Source organism: Rhagoletis zephyria, unplaced genomic scaffold, assembly GCF_001687245.7.
Source record: "Rhagoletis zephyria isolate East Lansing unplaced genomic scaffold, Rhagoletis_zephyria_1.1 Rzeph_scaffold_00050, whole genome shotgun sequence".
NCBI lineage: Eukaryota > Metazoa > Arthropoda > Insecta > Diptera > Tephritidae > Rhagoletis > Rhagoletis zephyria.
In genome coordinates, this window is record NW_016157134.1 from 602,409 (window position 1) to 627,606 (window position 25,198).

Below are 25,198 nucleotides of genomic sequence, written 5' to 3' on the forward strand. Positions count from 1 at the left end.
CGTTTCGTCGTGGAGGCTGAATTTTCCGACAGTGGCGCCAAAGATCCCTTCCTTGACATTAAAATCGCCGACCACGATTTTAACATCGTGTCGCGGGCAGCCCTCATATGTACGCTCTAATCGCTCATAGAAGAGATCCCTGCACGCCTCATCGTTCTCGTCCATCGGGGCATGGGCGCAGATGAGCGAGATGTTGAAGAATCTCGCTTTGATGCGGATTGTGGCTAGACGTTCGTCCACCGGGGGGAACGCTAATACTCGGCGACGGAGTCTCTCTCCTACCACGAATCCAACACCGAATTTACGTGGCAACTGTAGGAGACGTCGCAAGGCTTCACACTTACTTTTCCTTGCCCCGTCCATCGCATTTCTTGGATGGCGGTGATGTCAGCCTTTGTCTTCCCGAGGACATCAACCAGCCTGGTAGAAGCACCTTCCCCATTAAGGGTCCGGATATTCCAGGTGCATACACTCAAACCATAGTCCTTTATACGTTTTCCGTGGTCGTTATCAAGAAAGGTGGGTCTCATCCGAGGCTGTTTGTTCTTTTTCATTGGGCGGGGTTTTAACATGGCGGAACCCAAACCCAGCGCAAACGGCTGTTTGGTTGGTACCCAGAGGATACATGGATATAAATATCCGGACGTTGTGGGCTGTGATTTGAACCGTACGCACAAGAATCGCTTCTGGCCACTCCCAGGTGAATGGAAGTCACAAGTTTGCCACTTCTGCGCACGAAACCATCCTCCGTTATGTACCCTCACTAAGTATAATTCTTCTTTCTCTGTTGCCGGAAGAGAGGGGCGGAAGTATTTTTGCGCAGAACTTTTTTCTGCGTAGGCGGCCTTCGACCGCGATTTAGAATTATAACCCTTACTGAGTAGAATTCCCCTTTCTGTGTTACCACAAAAGAGCGGCGGAAGTATTTTTGCTCAGAACTTTCTTCTGCGTAAGTGGCCTTCGGCCGCGCCGGAAAAGAGCGGAGGAAGTATCTTTGCGCATAGACTCTTTCTGCGACCGCGCTTAGGGATATATTCTCTTTTCTGTGTTGCCGAAAAAGAGCGGCGAAAGTATTTTTGCGCAGAATTTCTTTTGCGTTGGCGGCCTTCGGTCGCGGTTAGAGATTATAACCCTTACTAAGTAGAATTCTCCTTTCTGTGTTGCCGGAAAAGAGCGGAGGAAATATTTTTGCGCGGAACTTTTTTCTGCGTAGGCGGCCTGCGACTGCGCTTATGTATTATAACCGCTACTAAGTAGAATTCTCCTTTCCGCGTTGCCGGTGAAGAGCGGTGGGAGTATTTTTGCCCTGAACTTCTTTCTGTGTAGGCGGCCTTCGGCCGCACTTAAGGATTATAACCCTTTCGAAGTAGAATTGTCCTTTCTGTGTTGCCGGAAAAGAGCGTGAGAAGTAGTTTTGCGCAGAACTTTTTTCTGTGTAGGCGGCCTTCGACCGCGCTAAGGGATTATAACCCTTTCTTAGTAGAAATCTCTTTTCTGTGTTGCCGGAAAGATCGGCGGAAGTATTTTTGCGCAGAACTTCTTTCTAACCCTTACTAAGTAGAATTTTCCTTTTAGTGTTGCCGGTATTTTTGCGCAAAATTTCTTTTTGTGTAGGGGCGACCGCAGGCGAAAATTTGGAATAACAAATGGCCCGATTTTTGTTCCATATTTTCACAATATACATATTAAAATATTTTTTTTTTAGATTAAAGGGGCGAAAGTTAATATCCAAGTTTCCCGATTTTTAAGCTTAGTGTCCAGCTCAAGAAAAATTACAAGAAATATTTTTAATTATTTCTTTAATTTTTCCTCAAGAAATATTTACATATATACTCCAAGAGAGCTGTAAACGGATCAAAAAATTTTAATAGAAAATTTTTTTTTCATTTCTTCAGTGCGCTTTTTTGTTTTTCTTGAGAGCTGGAAAATATGCTTTACGCTCAAAAGTGCCATTAACCCAATTGGGGTTACGACGCCGTATAAGAAGTGACATAACCCAAGTAAAAAAATTGGCTTTCTGTCACTGTATAAGGAGTGACATAATTCCAATTTTTTTATATTGGAGTTAACACTGACGGGGTTAAGGCTCAATATGAAAAAAAAACATGTACAGGGTATCCTAGACCACCCGTCTACCCCACTCTAAATGGAGGGAAATCTTTTTTATTGAAAAACGCAAATTTATGACCTACCAAATCGGGAATGCTCTATGTTCTGATTATTTTATCAACTTCCGGTTTCGACTGGAAGCGCGTAGAATTGACCGGGTCATTTTTTTTTAATTAGCCATACATGTTGAGTGCATGAAATTTCTGCGTGCTACATTAGGTGTATTTTATTTCAATAAAATTCGATATACTTAAACTATGCCCAAAACAGGAGATTTTAACTTTTTCAACTATCTTCAAAATATTTTCCAACTAAAATTTTCTTAACCCTCTCTCTTATGATACTTTTTCTTACTTACATGTGGTTTAGAAATGAAGCCCTTTCAAAACCATTTCGATTGATACCCATATTGTAATAGTTTGAATTTAACTTTTTAAACAGTTGAAAATCTTTTTAAACGTCTTTCGTCTGACACTCATATTGTGATATATACATATGTATTAAAATTACCTAAGTCCCATAATTGAAGTTGAATTTGAAAGTTGAAACATGTGGAAACCCTGCCATACATATGTAGCTTAGAAGGCTATACCCAGTAGAAATCTTATGCATACAACATCGCTGTTGGTGGCATGAGCTTGCTGCTGTGTATACATGCCAGTATAAATGAACCTTCATTTCCATTTAACACGCGTGGTTTCTCAGAGCGTATGCGTACCTTAATCATACACTTGTACTACTGCTGTATGCATATGGGCAAATCTAAAAAATAGGTACACTTTCAAACAAAAAATTTCAATTTTTAAATTTGTGAGCACACCTATGTTTTATATATCATTTTATTCGTAATCTCTTAATAAATCTATTAATATAAGTGTAATTCATATTCATCAAGTGCTTCAAAAGTTAGACGAGGACTAAGCATGAAATAGAAAACAAAAGAATAAGCTGGGTTGAAATTACGCTGTTCAAGTTGTAAACTTTGAGGAAAGATTTTGAAAGTTGAACTTACTTAATTGGGATGTTCTAAATTCAATGGCATGCCCTGTTTTACCAGATTGGCTCCGGTTTTCGAGATAACGGTACTTGAAAATTTGATTAAATTTTAACTATTTTATAAATAACTCCCTCAATTTTGAAGTTATTTTACTAAAATTTTGCACATAACAGTTTTTTAATATTACCTTAATTATTCCTTAAAATTATCGAAATAGGTTAACATTAACATATAGCTCCAATACAACTGATTACTCAGATATGTGTTTTTGCGCAATAACTCTAACTTCATATATGAATAATAAATTGTATGCGTGCTATATGTTAAATTGAACCTATACTAAATTTTAACCTGTTTAATTGAAGGAGTTATAACGCAAAACAACGTCTCAGATCAATCAGTTGTATGGGAGCTATATGTTTTAGTGAACCGATTTCGATGATTTTATGGAATAGTTAAGGTAATATTAAAAAACGGTTATGTGCAAAATTTTTTATAAAATAGTTAAAATTTAAGGAAGGTTTCAAGTACCGCTATCTCGAAAAGTGGAGCCAATAGGGTAAAACTTAGGACGCCATTGAATTCAGAAGGCTCCAATTAAGTAAGAGCAACTATCAGAACATTTGTCGAAAAAAGTTGCTTTGATACCACTCTCGAAATATTCTGACTAAAAGAAGTAGCATCATTAAGAGTAGTAAATCAGGGTTTTTACACACTTCTAGAGATAAATTTTTTGAAGCATTTTACAGGTATATGTAATTTTATAAGGACTAGCAGTTATAGAAAGATTTAGATCGTTTCGACGTGTTTTCCAAATGTGGCTTTAATTAAAGTGTTTTTGGAATAAAAATTACGCTCAAGATCGCAGAATATTTTATCTTTAAAAGTTGGTTTATTCTAAAAGCACAGCTCTTGCTGGGGTATGAAATTATTCGTAATTGTTTGTAGTATACAATACATACTTAAAAAGTTCTTAAATTTAAATGCTTCAAAAACTATACGCGATAAACCGAAAATTTTGAAAATTGTGAAATGTGGAATTACAGACTGTGAGTTACTTGCCATTTCGTTATTTTTAAATGCACACTTTTCTTACCTACTACATTTGAATTTTACACATAAGTACTAATTGCACATACAATTTCAAATCAGTATATGGTGTGCTTCAAAAGTTATGGCATAATTAATTTTTCACCTCTTAAAAATTACACAAAAAATTCACTTGTTTTCATTATTATTTTTTATTTAAACACCTATAATTCAAAAGTTATGCGGCAAATTGATCCAAATTTTTTTTGAGGCTTCAAGAATACGTCAATGAATTATATCCAAAAGCAACCAGCTTGATATAGTTTCCAACAGTGAAATTAAAGCTAAAAAACACCAAGGTTACCTGTTTTTTAGATTTGCCCATATAGCTGTATTAATGTTTCAAACATACAAAAATGCATTAATGGAACAGTATTAAAGCATTCTTACAAGACATGTATGCCCATATGTAAATGCTACTTTTCTGATACATTTTAATATACGGGGACATACAAACAAGTAGCATTTACATATTCAAATGCATATCTTGTAAAAGCCCGTTTGTGCTGAAAATAGTATCGCACAACACGTCCGTTCACTAAAATTTTTTTACAAGACTGAAAATATTACAAAAATTCCACTTCAAATTTATCGAGGAATGTACTTAAAACAACGACAACGTACATTCGCTTGCGATTCGCTAGAATTTGAATTTATTCGTGGAAATTCATGACTACGCATGAATTGTTCACACTATTTCACTCATATAGCAAGCACTCTTCAAGGATGCATACAACCGATTTCTACTGGGTACCTGTATCGTAATAACTCATTTAACTTATAATATAATTGTATTTGAATTTAGTTTTAAAACAACAATCCTCTTCAAATACCTCAGAAAATTCTGCTTGTTCATGCTGAAGATTTCAAAACACTCATACTTTTGACACATTAAAATGAGTATAATTAATTTAAATTCGACTTTTAGAACAACCCATTTCAACTTTTTTTCGTACGAATACCTTATAAAACCCCCTTCGTCTTACACCCATATTGTGATACATATTTATTACCTAATTCGCTTAACTCAAGTAGCATTTGGTTTTTTTAACACGTGGCATCCCTACTACATGTAGTTTAGAACTAAAACCTTTTTCTAAAACATTTCGATTGGTACCCATAGTCTACTCATCCATTTAAATTAATTGAATTTAATTTCTAACGGGTGGCAACCATTGTAATCGCCTCAATAATATTGTAAATGTTCAATCTGAAGATATCTTAATAATCTTCCGTTTGACACCCATATTTTAATATTTCAGATAGTTTGCGAATAAAATTTAAACTTGACTTTTCAAACAGGTGGCAACCGTTTTTAAAATATTTTCAAACTACAACTTTTTTAAGCCTCTTAACATCCATTTTTTATATATAATTTTCAAATAAATAATTCCCTTAGTTCAAGTGGAATTTGATTTTTTAAACTGGTGGCATCCCTCCTACCAAACTCCAGTACCTACCCTATCACAAAAAAAAAATCCGTTTGTATGAGGCGTTGCCACGCCCCTCGTCTGATCGAGATTAAATCTATCCTATATTTTAAGTTGGACTAAATGACATCAGTGTACAAAATTTCGCGATAATCGTTTGAGTATTAAAGCGTTAAAGCGTAGCAAACAAACAAACTCACTTTCAGATTTATAATATTAGTAAGGATAAGGATTCTTAAACATTTATATTTCAGAAGCGGATATGCAAAAGTAGAAGAACCTCAAATGGACTGAAAAATATGGCCAAAAGTTTAACATCTGGAAGTTCATCGGATCACTAAAAAAAAATCGTAAGAAAAATATGGCAGCGGTATCATAACTTTAAACGAAAATAAAGAACCTCAAGTAGATGTTGATGATAAGAAAAGGCGGATTACCACCTTCACCACAAGAAGCAAAAGAACTAAAGCAGAAAAGAACTGCTGAAGATCATTTCCTAAAAATAAAGCAAGAATGAATGAATGATTTTTTGATTCAGATAATCAAGAAATGAAGAATAATGGTGATTAAAATTTTCTTAACAGTTTGTTCCAGTTATGAAAAATGTGACTGAAAGCAAGCGACATTGCTCTTGAAATAATGAACCCCAACAAATTGCACTTCGACAACGGTTGGTACTCCAGAGGCAATTGATTTTTCAAATTCACAAACACACAGCACTAGTTTGTTTGAGTAGTACAAATAAACATCCAAATAAAATAAATTTTTGGAGTTTTACTTATCTTAAAGTTACAGGTCGCATCTATTCAGGTGAAATATTAGCGTTTGGATTACTCCTCATTACGGGTCCTATATTTCTATAATATCGAAAAAAGAATTCCTCGCTTGTCCTAATTGGTTCTTGTAAATTGTAAAATTCTGCGCTCTTAAGTCTGCCCTTAAATATTCCGTCTATTTTAGTTGCGCCTTAAAATGGAATTTCCCAATAAAAAAAGTTCTTCGCTTTCTCACATGTTTAGTTTTCCAAATGCCTCACCTTTTAAAACTGGACTGTTATTTAGTTACTACTTGGCACTAGCATACAAACGGTTCATAAAATGCTAAGTATGCGTGAATAAAAGTTGTCCACTATAACCACATAAATCGGGCGAATTCGCTTAAGCTAATATTCATTAAGTTCGATGAGTTCCCGCGAGTAAAATTCGTTCCCACCAAAACCGTAGCCTAATGATGGTAGAGTGAAAAGACACCCTCCGGATTCAGTATGGAAGATAATGATCGTGAACTGTTCAACAAAGAAGTCATTTGGAGTCAAACTCTAAGTGCTTTTTGCAAGCCCAGTAAAAAAATTCTAAAGGAAGAAACGGTATACAACTTATCCTGTACATAAAAAATGGTGAATATCAATACAAACAAGGACAACGATTTGTGTATGTCCGGACCTTCCATAAGAAAGATGCACGCCAAAAGTCTGACATTACCGCAGTACAGGAAACACAAAGTAGACTGCGATAACTTATATTCAAATTCACCTTTATCAGTTAGCGAATTGCATTGATCTGCACCAAGCTAAATTTTAGAATGTTAGCCAAATATGTTGGCACGCCCGACAGAGACTAACGTTTCAATTCCCTTCCGCCCGTGCTTGGAAACTTCAATGTCAGGGTAGGCATAAAAGACGTATTTGATACAATAGTTGTAAGAGTAAGCCTTCATGACATCTCCGACAACGGAAACACGCTGATCGACTTCGCCGCAGTCCGGAACATGGTATTCAGCAATACCAGACAACAGCATCGAAGTATCCACAAATCCACTTGAAAAAACTTATCCCATTTCGACGTCGAAAATCTGCAGTCACAGCGCACAGCCGAGAAATTTCAGAATAAACAGAGGGCAATCGGGAAGGCGAAAGCCTCCAAAGTCATTGGCCCTGAAGGAATTTGCATGAAGATGCTGAAACATTTGGATCCGGGATCCGCCGGAAATAGCATATATTGCCAAGGCTCTTAATTTGTCAATGGCAACTCTCATCATCCTCGATGTATGGAGTCGGGGAAATCCCACTGTTGAATCCCGTGTGTCGCACCGTCTCTACGGATGCGCTTCAAGTATTGATGGGAGTGCCTCCTCTTGACCTGGTGGTTATAGCGAGAGCTGTGACCTTCAGGATGAGAAGAGGCATGAACATATTGCCGTTGACTGGGTGGGTTTCGGACGGTGACTTGGAGGGGGGCTATCTTGAGTGCAAACGGTTGTTGGATGACAGAGTGCGTGGCATGTGGCAGGACCGTTGGGATGATAGTTCCAATGGTCGTGTTACATACCGTTTCATTCCGAGTGTAGGGTTTATGGGAGAGAATCCGGACTTCGGGCATTGCTTGAGTTTGGATTTTCTACTAACGGGGCATGGTCCTCTTAATGCTTATTTGCGCAACAGGAACCTCCATGACTCTGAGGGGTGTGAGTGTGGAGCGGAGCTTGAGGATGTCGAGCACGTGCTTTGCGAATGTCCGAGATACTTGGACTTGAGGAATCTTGACAGCATGGGGTAAAATGGACGGATGGACGGTACGACTTCGGTAGTACCCACTCCTCACATTTAACAGAACTTGAGGAATTTCGCACGGGAAGTTTTTAGAAGGTGAAGACGAGTCGAGTAGGAAGGTGGTGTTGGTGATGGCTTCCAGTCCAGAGTAGTATGGTAACTCAACTGGGAGTGGTTTCGTCCACGAGGTTTGACCGGAGACTTAATTATGGTACCACGAGGAGCAGTTGCCCTTGGAGCTTGCTCCAATCTGCTCGTGCGGCTTGGCCCTACGGGGAGTATCGTGGTGGCTGAGGTTTAAACCCGAATGCGGGGTGAGTCCTGTTGGCTCGATGTGGAGTTGCATTGCAACCGGGTGCCGGACACATAGCACGGCAGAGGTTTAGATAGGCCTCGAACCTAACCAAGATGGTTAGTGCGCCTATTCCGCACTGCCGATTGGTACCGAGATGCTTGCATTTCGGGGCGCTGATCTTCGCATTGAGTTGATCCGTTGAGCTTTAAGGTCTCCGTGGAGCTTGGACTGCATTAGATTACGGAAGGTACCCACGCTAAACTGAAACGACATCTGTTGAAATCGAGGAAGCCATCCAATAAAGGAGAGTGTTATCCACCGAGAACGCTTCTTTAGCCGCAGTGTGACCAGGTGAGCTTTTCTGGGGCTAGATTTAAAATTTAGTTTTAAGCAATAGCCTCAGAATTTTCGGTCTTATTCGTGGCTTTTTCCTGGCCTTTTTACTTAAAATATTCATAGTAAAATCCGGACCAGAACTTATAAAAATAATTACAATATTACATATACTTAATATTGCAAAAACTACTGTTTACCGTTCAAATATTACAAAAACAGAGCAAAGTACCATTTCCTTGAGAACTGATGTGTATTTAATGAAGCTCTCTTAATTAGTTAAGTTTTCTTAGTAGTAGCCCTTAGTCTTAGATTGAAACATTACTGTAGTTCAGTACACTGTACGCTTTAATATTGAGAATAAAACAGTAGCAAAGCAGAAGTCAAACTGAGCGTTTCAATATAAATGAAGAACATACAGCCTTATCATGAGTTTCATTTTCCCCGAAGCGTCGACATTTCACTTATCTTTTCCATCCATGTATTTACTGTGGACGGATGAAAAATTTTCCGGTGAAACTAAGGATAAGGCCGAACTTCTTAGCTTTTTCTTAGGTTTAAAATAATACTACAAAATTTGCCTTAAACTGTATTTATGAAACAATTGATTTGTTGGCGCATTACTAGTGCACTCTGATCTAGAGAACAGTCATATTTATATTCGAAAATATTTTTGGTTTTTCGTATCCTAAACTAAAGTCCATTTTGCGTACCTTGAAGTAATGTAGCCGTTATTAACCTCAAAGATGTTATTTTGAATTTTGATGGGAATGATTTAATGGTGAAGACTTTTTAAAGAATGAATATATGTACTGACTTATTTTTAACTTCATTTTTCAGAAGGTATAACTTTTTCTAACCTTTTTTCAAACGCAATTTAGCCTCGCTTTTTGTGATCATCTGGTCACACTGTTTACCCGGAAACTTGAGGCCTTGCCACTCTCGGACTATACATACCAGTGTTGATAATTGCATTTTCCAATTTCGTATGAAAATTCAAATTGTACTTTTTACCAATAAATTGTGCCAAATTTTTATTACTATTGTTTTTCTAATATTTAGTTTTTGTGTACAACTTGTATTTAATTACACTGTGAGACAAATGGTAGGGGTCAGTGATCGGGAAGGGTTCAAACTACCGGGGAAAGTTATATCGGTAAAAAAGAAGTTATACGTGTCCCGGCGTTTCGCTGGATCACGTCTAGGAATCGAGATATATCGATTTGGGAAATTGTCACCTTTGGTGGTCTTTTTTTTGACATAACTCGAGAACCACTTGTCCGATTTTGCTCAAACAAATTTAAAAAAATTAAAAATTACAATTCCTTTAATCTGTTCATATAACGTTTTTCTATATAATCAACAGTTTTGCCGGTAAAAATAAATGTATGAAGAAAAAAAATATTTTTTGCCTAAAATATTAAATTTTTTTATTTTTTAAATTCATAAAAAATCCAAAACGGAAAAAAGGCAAGTCGTATTACTTTCACGCAAAGTCACATAACCTTTAAGCAAAATGAGACATAGATCATGAAAATCGATGGACGCGTTTCGCTTTTATTCACAATTAAGTGAAGGTATCTCATTTTGACAAGAATATTTCCCCTATATGATAGTTACTAACTTCAAATCGATATATCTCGATTCCTAGACGTGACCCAGCGAAACGCCGGGCCACGTATAACTTGTTTTTGACCGATATAACATTTCCCGTTGGTTTCATCCCATCCCGATTTTGACTGTCGCATAGTGTTATTGTTCCTAATAAAGTAAAAATAGTTTCTGAAAATTTAGAAATAATAGTACCTTTATTTTATTTACAGAAAACGTTACACACTTTTACATCAGATATTATGATTTTAAATGCATGTATGTAAGTACATAGATGTACATAAACATGAAGATTTACAATGATTGGATATTTTTAAATATACAAAGTTGCCAGTAAGTTCCAAAAAATTACTAATTCAGTAAATAATTATTCGTAGTTTCAACTTTTGAGAACCTTTTATCAATGTTATGTTATGACAGCATTAACCACTAGATTAATCTATAGTTCTTATTAAAAAGGAAATTGTTTCTACTTGAAGAATGTTTCGACATTTTGTTTTTATTAATTTTTGTATGGAGAAGATCATTTCAACATTGACTGAAGAATGTGTAACCAACCAAAATCCTTGAACGATGTTGTATGTGTTTGAAAACAGTGGGTCATTAAAAACATTTTTGATATTTCTCATGTTTTCCTAAAACTCACAAATATTTCGGTTGACAGAATTTTTTAAATCAAGGTGTTCAGCCCTAAGTTCTGTGCTGCTTGCTTCTATTCTATATTGCCTGATAATACAGAAGAAGGGTTCAGCTTTGAAGCCCAAATTAGAACTTCGTCATTAAAACTCTTCAAAATACGATAAAAGTTTACACAAAATTATGTTATGATTTTTCTAAAATTTAGAATATCTTACTGTTTTAGTTTTTCTTTGTTTTGGCAAATGAACAATTCTGCTTCTGCTACACAATATACGTCTCGTATATCAATTTTATGCGATTCTAAATCTATCACCTTAAAAATTAATCAAAACAGTGTTGTATAACTTAACGAATCAAGTGCTACCAAATTTTGGCTACCGATGAAATTGTACTAAAATGTGCTGGGTAGTAGGAAAGTAGAAATCACTTGAAATTGTATAAAAAAATTATCGAAATTATCAACACTGGTACATACCACCTGATCCCAGCGAAGTATCAGCATGGCTTCCGTAAAGCCACAGCACAACAACAGCGCTTAACGCCATAAACACTCATATCACTCGTGTCCTTAATCGTAACAGCCCCTGTGAGAGAGAAAATATAGTAGCGTTGGACCTGTCAAATACTTTGACACCGTCTGTAATTCCACGCTATACTTGAAGACCATGAGGCTTCCTCTCTCCCACAGGGACTCAAACGGTAGTCGGGGAATTATATAAGTGGTCGTCACTAACTTTTCGAGATGAAACTTCACAACCTAGAAGAGTTAAGATAGAGGTTCCAAAGGGTGGTGTCCTCTCCTCCCTACGGTTTAACTGCGAGGGAATTTCCGTGATCTCATACGCTGAGTTCGATTCTGGCGGCCGAGAATGGAATTGATGACCTCTGCTCGAAATTAAACGGCTACCCATACCAACTTTCTTGCTTCCCTGCAAGAAGGCTAACTATTTTTCCGAAGAAATCAACGGCGACCCTCTAGAACACCTGGGCGAAGGCTTCAACAAAGACGAATCCACGTCGATGGAACAGGAATTCGGTGAACAACCCGAAAATTTTGGGTCACCATTGACAGCCGGCTTTCCTTCTCCACTCATACAACCGCAATTGTTAATAAAGTACAAGGCCGCAACAAGGTCCTCAAGTCACTAGCCGGCAGCACCTGGGGCATAGATAAAAAAAAACGTTACTGGCACATACATATAAGACAATCTCAACTACGCTGCGCCTGCTCGGTCGCCGTGAACTAGCTGGACGTAGTGCAGGACGTTGACAGTGACTCCCAAATGCTTAATTTTGGATGCCACAGGCGTGAAAACCCCAACAGACCCTTGCTTGAAAAAGAGCCTCCTCCCAGGCACGCCATAAGGCATCTTTTCGAGTGCATGGTCACATTGACCAACCACTGGACCCGACGTACCGACGAGTGATCAACGGCATTCATAGAGAGTCGGTCACCACCTGCCATGACTCTCACACGTACGCACGACAGTCGGGTCTATGTAACCGGCGCGCCCAGTTTAATATCTGGCCAAGAACTGTCACACGAGCATCATTCCCCAAAAAAGTCTTTGCGGAATTTGTATGCTGTTACTTCAACAACTCTCGACCTATGAATACTATGATAGGAGCCCAATCTCCACCTATCGCAGACAAAGAGCTTCGACTTCGACGAGAGACCCAGGTTATTATGGTCCAACTGTGGTCAGAATATTGCAGCCGCCTCAACAGCTACTTGTCCACACTGGACCCCGATACCCAAAATGAGTGTCCGGTATACGGAGACTACCCGGGACACCAAACACTACTTCACAGGTCAGCTCAATCCTACTTCCGTCGAAACAGCTCGTTATCAAAATTGATATCTGATATGACTTTCGAATGAATATGTTAAAAAATAAAGCAACCTCAGAACCCTACATGGGTAGTGCGGCCGCTAGGCACGGCGAAGTTAAGTCCAAGAAACCCACCATCTCGAGAACCGCATCGACGGCGCCGAAGACATGGCCTGCAGGGCCCAATCAAATTCGGTTCTCCGCAGAATATGGAGAGAATGCTAAGCCCACAGAGGTAAAGCATACTTCCAGCGATACCGGCAGAACTGTACTCCTCGAGGGAAAGTAAAAGCCGGTGGGGATCCTGCGGACGGCCCCTCTCTCTACGCCCACCCCGGGCACATCCAACTCGCAGTGGGTAGTAGCCGAGCCCAAGTCCTCCACGGATAAGCCGGCGACTACTCCTGCGAATAAAATTCCAACAACTGGGGCAAACGACCTGGATCGGCACCCTGGCTGTTCCAATGCAGGGAAAATAATTCCGCCCTCCGTCAGGGCTCAGCGAGACCGAAGGGCAGCCCCTAAGGTCATTAAAAGACTGGGTGTCATTCCACATGACCAGCTGACGGAGGAGCAAAAAGCCGCTCTCAAGTGGGCAATGGAAGTCTTCGCCGCCAGCGACAATCGATCCTCCGGGAAGGGCGGTAAGGACAAACCATCCACTAAGGCGAATCCATGGAAGGACCTAGGCCACAAGAGACAACGATCTCAGAACGACACCGCGATTGGATCCGACTTCCTCTGCTTCTAACCGTCCGTCCATGGCCGTGTCCACCACGAAGCCATTCAGCGAAGAGCACCTCACGCTGGCGGTGTTGGACAAGGCCCATCCGGACGGCCACATTAGCACGGACAATTGGAAGTCCGTACTGATGGGTCTATGCCGCGTGTATAAGGGGATACTCCAGAAGTATTCCGGCCCTGCACCAGTCGTCCGTGATACTGGGTGCCATCAGGAGCGGGTAAAGCTGGTGGCGTGTGCGGATGAACGCGCGGTCCGGCTTTACAAGGAAGCGATCTGCACGGTTGGACAGCTGTGGCCCGGGGCAGAATTAGTTGCCGTTCATAGGGGTGAAATCCCTAACAGGCCGCGAGCCTGGGCCTAGGTCCCAGCTGAACCATGGAAGCCGGAGGAGATTCTGTATTTTATCCGACTGGGTAACGAAGGACTACCCACAAGTGATTGGAGGATAGTCCGAGTTGGCGAGACCAAGGGGAAGCAGCGTTTTGTTGGCTTTGTCGTGAACGATGCTTCCGTCCCTATTCTCGAGGGTTGTGGTGGGGTAATAAGCTACGGCTTTTACTCCATCTCGGTAAAAATCCACCGGAAAACGGACCAACAATGAGAGGAAACGGGCAACGCCTCGAGCGGACCCGCTCCTCCCGACAACTCTACCGACGAAGGGGCCCACAAAACAGGCAACGCCTCGAGTGGACCTGGTGTCTCCGAGTCGGCATCGGTGGAAGACAGCTCGGGGTCCACAGGAAACACCACGAGTGGACCTGGGGGCCTACCAACGGGTGTACCCGATACCGCGTCAGCCACTCTAACCTAACCTAACCTATGACGTTCGAAGTTTATTGCTTTCCTTTGTTTTGGAAAATATTGGGCAACAGTAGAAAAAATTTTACAAAGATAACAACCAAAACGTCACAATTGCTTTGCATACGTACAAAGTATAATGTTCCAGAACGCCGAACTACAAAATATTGGCAATGTATACTTTTCCAACGATAAGTTATCGAAACGCATCGCTAGAGCAATCAGCGCATCAGACACAAAGTCGATGCTTCGTTTGTTATTGGTTGACATTTGTGTTTTAAAAATGGAAAATTCAGAAAAAGTGTTCATTGCTTTATTGAATATTTAAAATATGAAATGTATATAGTTGCAATGTGTCGTAACTTTGCATATAAAAACAGTTTGAATACCGCAGTATAACAGTATCCAAATATTGTATTGATACGTTTGGGAAGTCAGCATATGTATATAAAAATACAGACAGTTTTTCTTTTTTGTGTACACGTTTTCACATTTGTACCATTCGGGAAGGTTCTCCGATCCACTTCCGAGTGAATTTCAACCAAAGCCACTTTGAATTCAAATTGCCTGGTTGTGAAGAATATTTTCGTTAACTTAAGCATAAATACAAGAAGAAAAATAACATTTTAGCTAGCTAGGATTTTTGGACCATAACCTATGGAGATCTATTTGTCTAGCGCAAGGCACTGAACAAAAGGCAGTCGGAAATTTAATGGACAATGCAAAGACTTGCACTCGTGAAGTAGAAAGCGTTTCGTAGTTATTGTGTATTGCTTATGTCGTTGGGTCATAGCGAATTAGGAACTGACTGAGATTTTATAAGATTCCACGTACTCGAACTCCGAATCTAACAGAATCCAAGTACGGAAGGACTTTCCAAAAGAAATTTAATTGCAGGCGACTTTAATGACTTAATCCAGCTGGTATTTTGATAGCACAAATCAGTGTTATTGGTGATACATAAAAGTTTCTGTTTCTTGACTCGTCGCGTAATAATAAAATGACTTTGATAGTGTTTTAATAAAGAATTAATAAATACTAATTTAATTAAAAATAGTATCTTACTTCTTACGCGTTGACTTCTTTGGATGTATATTTTCTCTTTCTTTAGGTGATGCTCCGGTGCGAAAATCGACTCCTTCTTTTCTTTCCGAGCCTCGGAGGGGCACTTCTGCATTCATGACATTTGTGGTCAACGAAACAGCTTCTTGGTTGTGCTGGTAATGTACTTTAGTGTCATCGGATAAATTCGGCTGAGATTGGTTAACGAATTTTGCATTTGATTTATGATCAGGGCTCTGCGAATATACAAAGTTTTGAAAATTTAAAGTTTCCAAAAGTGCATTAATGAGTTCAGGGAGTTTTTATCTCTAAATTAATTTTTACCTTCTACATTTAATTTTTCTAACACATATACATATACGCTTAAGCTGCAAAGTAAGCACGCATCTGCAACTGGCTATAATAAGAAAATCGTTTCGTTTTTGTCGGGAACTATAGCACATAAAACTTGGCCCTTATTCCTCTACACAATTGTATGAGTATATACGTCCATTTGTAAAAAGAAGTACGGCTAATACTTAATTTAGACTGTTAAATCTACTTATGAAACGGTGGTTACAATCTGTGTATGTATATCGCCAGAAAATATCAAGAAAAAAAAACGAAACCAATAGCATAAATTGGCAATATTTCCCCATAACTGATTTAGAAAGAAAATCCATTTATTGTTGTTGAAGCGGAACAGCATAGATCGTCTAAACTACAGTTTTTGTTGCCTAGCTCAACTAACGGTACACCCATCATAGAAACTTAAGGGTAATACCCTAGCTGGCTTCCGGGATCTTCAATAATATTCGGACGGTAGCAATAAGCTTATCACTCCTAGAACGTGGAATTCAGTGTTCTACAGCAGCAGGAAGGAGTACTAAGTATGTATCTCTTGGCTCTTGGTGCTTAATGACATCCTGAAATCACTTAAAGTAAAAGAAATAAAGGTTGTCTGTTAGAAGAAACACTAGGCCAACCATAACAACTAGGGGCTAATCCCGCGCAAAAACTTCCCACAAGTACAGGTCAATACATTTGTTATTAAATATATTAAGAACTCGCAAATGTCTGCCTTGCTTCGCGACGCCTTATAAGAACTTTTGCGTTGACCAATACAAAATTAGCGTTGCTATGTAAAAATTATTAGTTTAGGTTGAAAGGACTGAAGAGCAAAACCTTGCTTACTCATAGGCCAAGAATAATAGCGCTGAGATAACATTTGGGTTAAGTACTAATCTCCTTCGATGCTATGAGGCCTTATTTCCACCTGCGAGATATATGCAAGTATTGCAAGGTTTGCCGAGAGTGCGTAATCTTCTTCTATAATCCTGCTGTTCCACAGGATGAAAGAGTTTTCCCGTTCAAACGGGGTCATTGATATTCCTACTGTGTTCTCTCTAATTCAGCACACTTCTTCTTGATATACGGATGACCCGTTGATGTGCCTAAGATATCTGTGAAGCTTAAACAATTTTGCGCTTCTTTTATGCATACTTGAAGACTGGGGCTTTATTAAGTCATCTAAAATGTATTTTGCAAAAGTATATTTTACGATGCAGAGCAGAATTTCAAATTCATTTGACGTGTGATTCCGAAGTTATGGCTGATTAAAAAATTCACTCCTATAGGATATGCCACGCCCATTTTACCAAAAGTATATTTGCTTTACTATAAGCATCTACCAGAGATATGTATGTCAACACACCAAATTTCGAAGTCATGTGACTTACGATTTCGAAGTTATAGCTGATTAAAAATTTCACGCTTATGGGAGGTGCCACACACCATTGTCAGATCTCATTTTTTTAAACCCTGAGTTAGGTCCGAGGTCACTCTCTATATACTAGTTAAAGCCCCATTAAAATCCATTCAGTAGTTCCGGAGATTAGTGTGTTCAAACAGACAAACAATCTACAGTTTTAATATAGTATAGTAGATAGTTAAAAACAAAACTGAGTGCCCCTATACGGTTTACTACTCCACTTACTTGAATTGACATTAAAACAACTCAGCTTCAAAACAACTTAACTCTAACGAATTAAAACTAATTGAAATTGTATTGATGTTACCAAGCAGTATACTCGGGGAAAACTTATATTTTTTAACTCATCATAATCTTAACTATTACCTGTGGTTCTTGTTTCCATTCATTATCTGTTGTGTCTTCGGAATCGTCAAATTGGCTTTTCCACTGAGATGCCAATGTAAGCGCCCCTCCACCTTTAGTAACTTGTTGCAGTGCTGACACATTTTCGTCGTCTATCAATGCGAATTGAGTCATGGAATGATCGGCAGCAGCGCCAAATCCATTACTACCGCGTGTTGGGCCACCGCTACTGAAGCGATGAGAGGTACAACTATTGCCCAAAGCTGGCCGCAGATTTGTTGAAGTGGCTGACCGACGATTTGTGGGTGGCGCACTTGTGGTTTGCTGTTGTGGCAATGCACCTGTTGAGCCCATGTGCAGGATGCGTGGACTGTTGTTGATAATATGCTGATGCATGGTTGTAACTCCGCCTTTTGAGGCGCCTGTCGCGGCATCGAAAGAAAACGGCGTTGCATCCTGGTCGTGCGGAGATCCGGTTTCCGTCAATATTAGGCCCCCACTACCAATGGCGAGATCATATACACTTGCTGTTGCTAAAGGAGATGCTTTGAAAAATTAATTAAAATTTCGATTTTAACTTGAAATCATAGTGGCAAAAGAAATTTGCATTCGAAGTAAAATTTTAACGACGTATTGTGGAATGATTTCCCCCGTCATCCCCTGTTCGGAGACAAACCAGTTTCGGTGTTGTGCCATCTTCTATAAAGCGCGAAATGAAGCAGGCGAAGTCAATAACAAACCCAAAGCAAGAATATACAATGACAAAATTCCAGGAACTATTGAAATATCTAAAATCATCGCTGAAGTATAAACTAGAATTGCTCAATAAATGCAAAGTTAAGGAGTTAAGGATGCGAAATTTGTATCGTTTGATGTCGAGGATCTTTACCCATCGCTATCAACAGCAGAAGCAATTTCCATCTCAACTACCATGATGCAATAATACAAGGTGGTATCAGTTGTGACAGCTCGATTTTGACACTGCCTTAGCTCAGTAGAATAAGAAGAAAAACGGGAAGAAATTAATCCCCATTTGGGGAAAAAAATTTAAAATTTCATATTTTCTTCTAAACAAAATTTGCTTTTTTATAGTATATTCGTAATGAAATGAAATAAAATAAGATAAAATACCTTTTTGAGAAAACAAAATGTGTATACTGAGAAAAAATATATAAAAATTCAACTATATTATTAGGCAAAGAATTTTCAAAGAAGTAACACTGTTTCACCTAAGGCAGTCAATATGGCGGAATTAGAGCGAGAAGTTTCCAACCGATAACACCTTGTATTATTGCATCATGCTCAACTGCAACATTGCTAGAAAAAAACAGTCAACACCGTAGTAACGGAAATCGTGAGTACTTGAGGTTAACACTAGACCAAAGCTATTTGAAGTTAAATAATAAAATATAAAGCCAACTAACGGGCTAGGAATGGGTAAACAATTTTAATAGAGATGTTCATGCAATATTTAGAAGCAAAATATATGAAGGAGCTGACAACCAACCTAGGAGTAAATTTAGATTGGATATATCTGTGGTCTTAAGCAATAGCCGCATAAGCCGACTTAAGAAAGAATTTAATTATTTATGCCATCGTATTCTGCAACTATTATTCCATGCGTGTGTGAAATTCCATCTCGTCAGCTAGGCTATTTAAAAAGTTATAGAGGAACATATTTTGGTTTACCCACTAGGTTAACATTACAATCCAAATGTTTAAAACGTTTTTTCTCGAATTCAAGTTTTTAGACTTAGGCGGATATTGCTTAGGGCCACATACAGTGGGGAGCAGTGATGAGTACATGGTGATTTTTGGTAAATCTTGCAAGGTTTTTAAAGTCAAATTTTTTTGTTATTTTTTTATTAAAGTATGGTTGATGCTTTAACCAATACCCCTAAATCAAACTTACAAACTTTATACAGCTTAGGAAAAAATTTTTGAGTATGCAGTTTTGTAGCAAATTAAATTTTACTACAATAAAGTGCAAGTTTTAAGCGTATATTATTTTATTTTTTGTCGACGACTTATGCGGATTTTTTCATATAACAAGTACAGTTTATAAAAACTAGCTTTGATTTTTTTTTAATTTTCTTTGCAAACGTTTTTGCGCATTTTCTTCTATAACAAATTCATACTTGTATGGAAAAAATACAAAAAGCCGTCAGCCGTGAAGGCATGAACAGTATTTTTATGAAAAAAATAACAAAAAAATTTACTTTAAAAACCTCGCAAATAACCATGTACTCATCACTGCCCTCCACTGTATATGTCGATATCATATGTCTTGTAACGGGAGGAAAGGAAGGTCATAAAATTCACGTCGGAGACGGAGACCTAAAAAATAAACTTTTTGGACATGACAGTTAAAATAAATAAAGATACCGCAAGAAAAAATAACCGATTTCTAGCTGCATACCTGAGGGTTCACACCATACAACAATAATTACCGCTTAGACCAAGGCGGTGTTATTAGGAAAGCAGTTTTCTTGTTCTTTCATTCGCCTCACATGTATTTTGTTTTTTACTTTTACAGATTTGACAGCACATCCATTAAACGCAAAAACAAAATACATGTAAACTTTGACAGCTTGACCGTCAAATCCATGTACATTTGTTTTGCACTGTTGCCACCACCTTGTATGACTTCCCCTTGGGCTACACTAAAAAATAGGATCCGTTAAGCTGTACCTGACTAAGAGGGCCTTTTTTTCAGTGCATGGCTTTGGTTTAAAGTTAGTTCAAACGCTCGAGCTAGCTGCTTGAAACTCAGATTAGCCAATCAAATGTCAGCACGCCGTTAAATATATGTAAACGCAGTTTACGGGCAGTAAGTTTAAACTGACCCTAAGAAACAACGAGCGCTAACACTACTATAAAAATTGATGGACAAACAGAAACGATTCAGATTAAAAACTGAAAATCGTTCCACAATACAACAATAATTTTGGTATCAATATAATTTCCTTAAGAATCTATCTATCTATTTCGGTCAATACTTCGTCCGAGAGCTATGGGTCTATTTTGAGTATTTTTTATTATCTTAATTTGTTGCGGATTACTTCATAACTAGGGCCCGGATTTCTATGCACTTACATATTTTTTTGGTAAGTTTTGTGGCATCGATTTGTTAGTGCATATTCTTGCATATTTTGCCTCAAATGCATATATAGGCATATTTTATTAAAAAAGCATATTTAATTGCATTTTTTATTAAACGCCGTTTGCCTAGAGCGGACGAATCACTCCACAATTGCAAGAGCATTTGATCATTCTATGCAACTATTGGGTACTGATTTCGCCGAAAATTATTTTAATGTCACTGACGCAGCGCCATATATCGAGCACTAACCGCCAAAAAAAACACAAGGGATATTTTTTCAAAATTTTCTTTTCTATGCAGAATTGCATCTAGATTTTCTACGGGGATTTCTGCATCAAAAAGAAATTCTTTGAAAAATATGTCGCTTACGTTTTTTGGGCGGTTGAGGCTCGATATGGTATAATCAGCAAAAACTAAAAATTACAATATATCCTTGTGTTTATTAAAAACTTGTAATAAAATATGAAAAGTAAATAAAAGAATTAAAAAAGCTAACCAAATCGAAAAGTCTTTTTACATATTTTTTTGTTTTTAGTGCATATTTTTCAGTTTTTAGTGATATTTTTGAGTTTTAGTGCACATTATATGCGCATAATCTCGATTTTTTAGCTCATAAAGATCCAGGCCCTATATCATATTCATAACTGAAACGAACGTCACCTGGAGCATCCGCGGTGGGTGTGGCTGTGGACTGCAGTTAAACTTGTTAAACATTTTCCTTAATTACTTCCTTTAATTATTTTATGATAAATCGTCAGCTGCATTTAAAATGATGGAACCAGAATCAGCGGGAATACTTTCCTGCTTGTTGCCCACGGTATTTTTAATCGACTAACTGATGGCCTTCCCCCAATAGACATTCAGCTGATTGTAAGTTTCTGGTTTTGTTTTGTTCAGACCATGATGGTTCCCAATAGGGATGTGCCGGGTATCCGGTAGATATTCAGAATCCGGATTATCCGACCTTTTTTCTGTAATCCGACTATCCGGCCGGATTTCCGGATTTCGATTATAGAAGATTCTATTTAAAAATCTAGTTCAGCATTTTTTTTTAATTACTATAATCAAATTGTAATTAGAGTTAAAAATTTATATATTTTTCATTATGAAAAGAAGCATTTCCGCATTACCGGTCAAGAACCCATTTCTATTTTCAACATAAATGCTAACCGATGCCCTAAACACTCTTTTTGAGTTCACTGAGGAAGGTGGTTCGCGGAGATACTTCATTGTCAGTGTAAACAAATTTGGAAATTCTTTTCCACTATAAAAACACAGGGCAACATTGATTTTGATGCGGGAAATGTTAAAGCTGTTTTTGATGGACTTTTTTATGCCGATTACGAATTCCGTAAGTACAAAGCTTCCATCACCTCAAGATTTTGAGAAAAACGTGGTCAAAGTGTCAAACAATCGCGTTTTTGCAATATTTGAGAAGCTCTAGCAAAGAAACAAAAGGTAATAGAATCTTTCACTTAGACCTAAATTAAACCTAGAACTCTCGACTTCTATCCCCTAAAATTTCACCTCTACATCTTGACCCGATGGTCACTTATAGTCATTTATTGAACAATAAAAAAATGCTGGAAAATTGTGCCATTGAAAAAAAATTTTGCCAAAATTCAGTTTGGCTGTAAAAGACTATAAGTGACCTTAAGGTCAAGGTGCCGGAATGGTATTTTCAGAAGTTCTAGCCGAAAGTTTAAGCCTTAACTTAAGCCTAAGTGGAAGGTTCTATCTACCTTTTATTTAATTGCGTTAGGTACTGAAACTTCGCTTAAATTAGCTTTCGCTGATGCAATAAATGACTATAAGTGGCCATCAAGTCAATTTGCAAGGATGGTATTTTCAGGGATAGTAGTCGAGAGTTTTAGCTTTAATTTAAGTCTAAGTGAAGGTTCTATTATCTACTATCAGCTTCTCAAATATTGCAGAAAACGCGGTTCTTTGACACTTTGACTTCGTTTTTCTCAAAACCTGGAGCAGCAGGAAACTTTATACTTACGGATTCGTAATAAGCACAAAAAAGTCTATCAAAAACAGCTTTAACATTTTCTGCAACAAATTTATTTTCCCGTTTTTGTTGGCCTGGGTAATAATAGATTGGTGCTTTCACATTTGTTAGTGTTTGGCCGGAGTTCTTCTCTGATTTGTGGCGTGCGCATTGATTTTGTCACACAAACAGTTTTACGTCGACTTCGAACGGCGATTGTAATTTTATGAGAAGCTGTTTTTTATGGCAGAAATACACTCGGAGGTTTGCCATTGCCTGTCGAGGGGCGACCGCTATTAGAAAACAACTTCTTTTATGTTGCCGTCTATGAGTCCACCAAATTAAAGGATCTTCTTGTTTGGGTATAAGGGGTAGCTGTAAAAAGCTCTCCATTTCTCCATCGTTTGGGTATCCACAATATATCTACAATAAAGCCTTACGGGGCGATTCGGGAAGCGAAACGAAATTAGTTCGATTTCGTCACATTTTAAAATAAAAATAAAAACAATCACGCGTTTTTTCTTAGCGACGTTCATGTATCATCCCTGTAGGGAAAACACGAACTAGTGAACCAAATTTCTAGTTCAGTACTAGTTCCTTTTCGCCAAAAACGAACCAGTCCGATAGTAACTAGTTCCGCACCATGCCAAAAGCAGCGAAGTATGATACTTTACTATTATTATTACTATTTTATTTTATTTACTATTTTATTTTAAAATTTAAAAGCCGGGACGGAAATCATAATGACTAAAATAATTTAAATCAGCATTTAATCATTATTTTATGGTTTTTATTTTTTCGCTCAGAGATATTCATTGTTTTTGAGTTTTATTTTTCCACTTAAAAATGATGATAATTTATAAAATTGAAAATGCCATACAGACGCAACCTACTGAAATTTTGACCTGAAAAGTTTGGGGCTTATTCCCTTTATTAGGATGCGGCTACCTCTGAAAATGATACGTCGGAAATCACACTGGTATAGTTTTGGAGTTTTTGAAAGATCATTATTCTTAGTGAAAAAATAAAACTCAATAATCATTATTATCTTTGAGCGAACAAATAAAAATCTTAAAATAATGATTATTATTTAGGTGACGAATTTATAACTGTATCGAACTAGATCTCATCTGTTGAATTAGGAACTGCAGGGATGCAGAACGAACTAGATCTCATCTCTCGAATTTGAAACTGGTTCGGAACTATAGAAAAAGGGATGCAAAACGAACTAGATCTCATCTGTAATTTAGAACTGGTTCGGAACTAGAGCCTAAGGGATGCATCGGGGGACAATTGACACTTCCTAGGACATCGCAATGTTAAATTCGCCAGTCGCTAGCATGCAAAAGAGAATTAACGCGTACTAGTCATGGTTCCAAACGCCCTAGAACCGAACCAGTTCCGCACTAGTTCGTTTCCCTACAGGGATGTATCTTGCTGATTATTTTCGTGATAATAGTTAATTAGACACGCTTTAGCCTGATTGTTTCAATTTTTCAAATAATCATTATTTTGTACAAAAGTTTTTATTTTTATACATATGGAAATATTTATTACTTCTCGATCAGATTTTTAATCGTTTACATTGAATATCAATCCTTCTTCTATAATCAGGGCCGTCGAGATTTTTTAGTCCCGGGCCTACTGATTCTTAGCATGTCTCTTGCTGATTTTATTCATGATAACAGTTAATTAGACACGCTTTAGCCTGATTGTTTCAATTTTTCAAATAATCATTATTTTGTACAAAAGTTCTTATTTTTATAAAAAATTTGTAAAAACAAATGGAAATATTTATTACTTCTCGATCAGATTTTTTAATCGTTTACATTGAATATCAATCCTTATTCTATAATCAGGGCCGTCGTGATTATTAGTCCCGGCCCCCTATATATAAATTGTATTAGTTTTAAACCATATAGCCTAAATCTCCGAAAACGAAACCGAGGGGAACAATTTTTTCAAAAATATGATAATACCTGGGTCATACATATTCTGAGGTATCAGACAATATAAATTTTAACACGAATCTCCTTCTCTCAAAAATGAAAATTCACTTAATACTGAGACACCTTTCAATTAAAGAAACTTAAAGAAGCACAACATGAAATTGAGGGTTGTGAACCGACTTCACAAAAAGGAGAAGGTTATCAATTCGTCGGAATATTTTTTATTTTTTTTATGTATGTCACCGCATAACTTTGGACCACGTTAACCGGTTTCGGTAATTTTTTTTTCATCGGAAAGGTGGTACCATACTAATTTTGTTTAGATCCGATAATTGGATCGGGAAGAAATTAACGATAATCTTAAATTTGTATATGATAATTGAAGTCGGTTTTGTTTTTTGCTTAAAAATTACTTGTTTATATTTAAGGGCCACCATTTCTTGCATTATACTTGCTTCTCTTCGCCTTGTATTACTTTGAAGTTAATAAAACAAGTATTCGACATAATAATGAGTGATTAACTGTCTTAATGAAAACAAAGACGGCAGCATTTTTTAATGTAATGTCCAA

At 37.7% G+C, this 25,198-nt stretch overlaps 1 protein-coding gene across 6 annotated transcripts in view; it reads right to left on the minus strand.

Annotated features, from left to right (window-relative positions):
* Window positions 1-25,198, minus strand: part of Asator (tau-tubulin kinase asator) — a 328,905-nt gene that overhangs the window by 217,842 nt on the left and 85,865 nt on the right. For 5 of the 6 annotated variants that reach the window (XM_017623147.1, XM_017623171.1, XM_017623176.1 and 2 more), the window contains 2 exons: window positions 17,605-18,128; window positions 15,492-15,724 (listed from right to left, as the gene is read on the minus strand). In XM_017623147.1, coding sequence (XP_017478636.1) covers window positions 15,492-15,724; window positions 17,605-18,128 — 757 coding nt within the window. The remainder of the gene's footprint in view (window positions 1-15,491; window positions 15,725-17,604; window positions 18,129-25,198) is intronic. The other variant, XM_017623153.1, reaches the window with a different exon arrangement.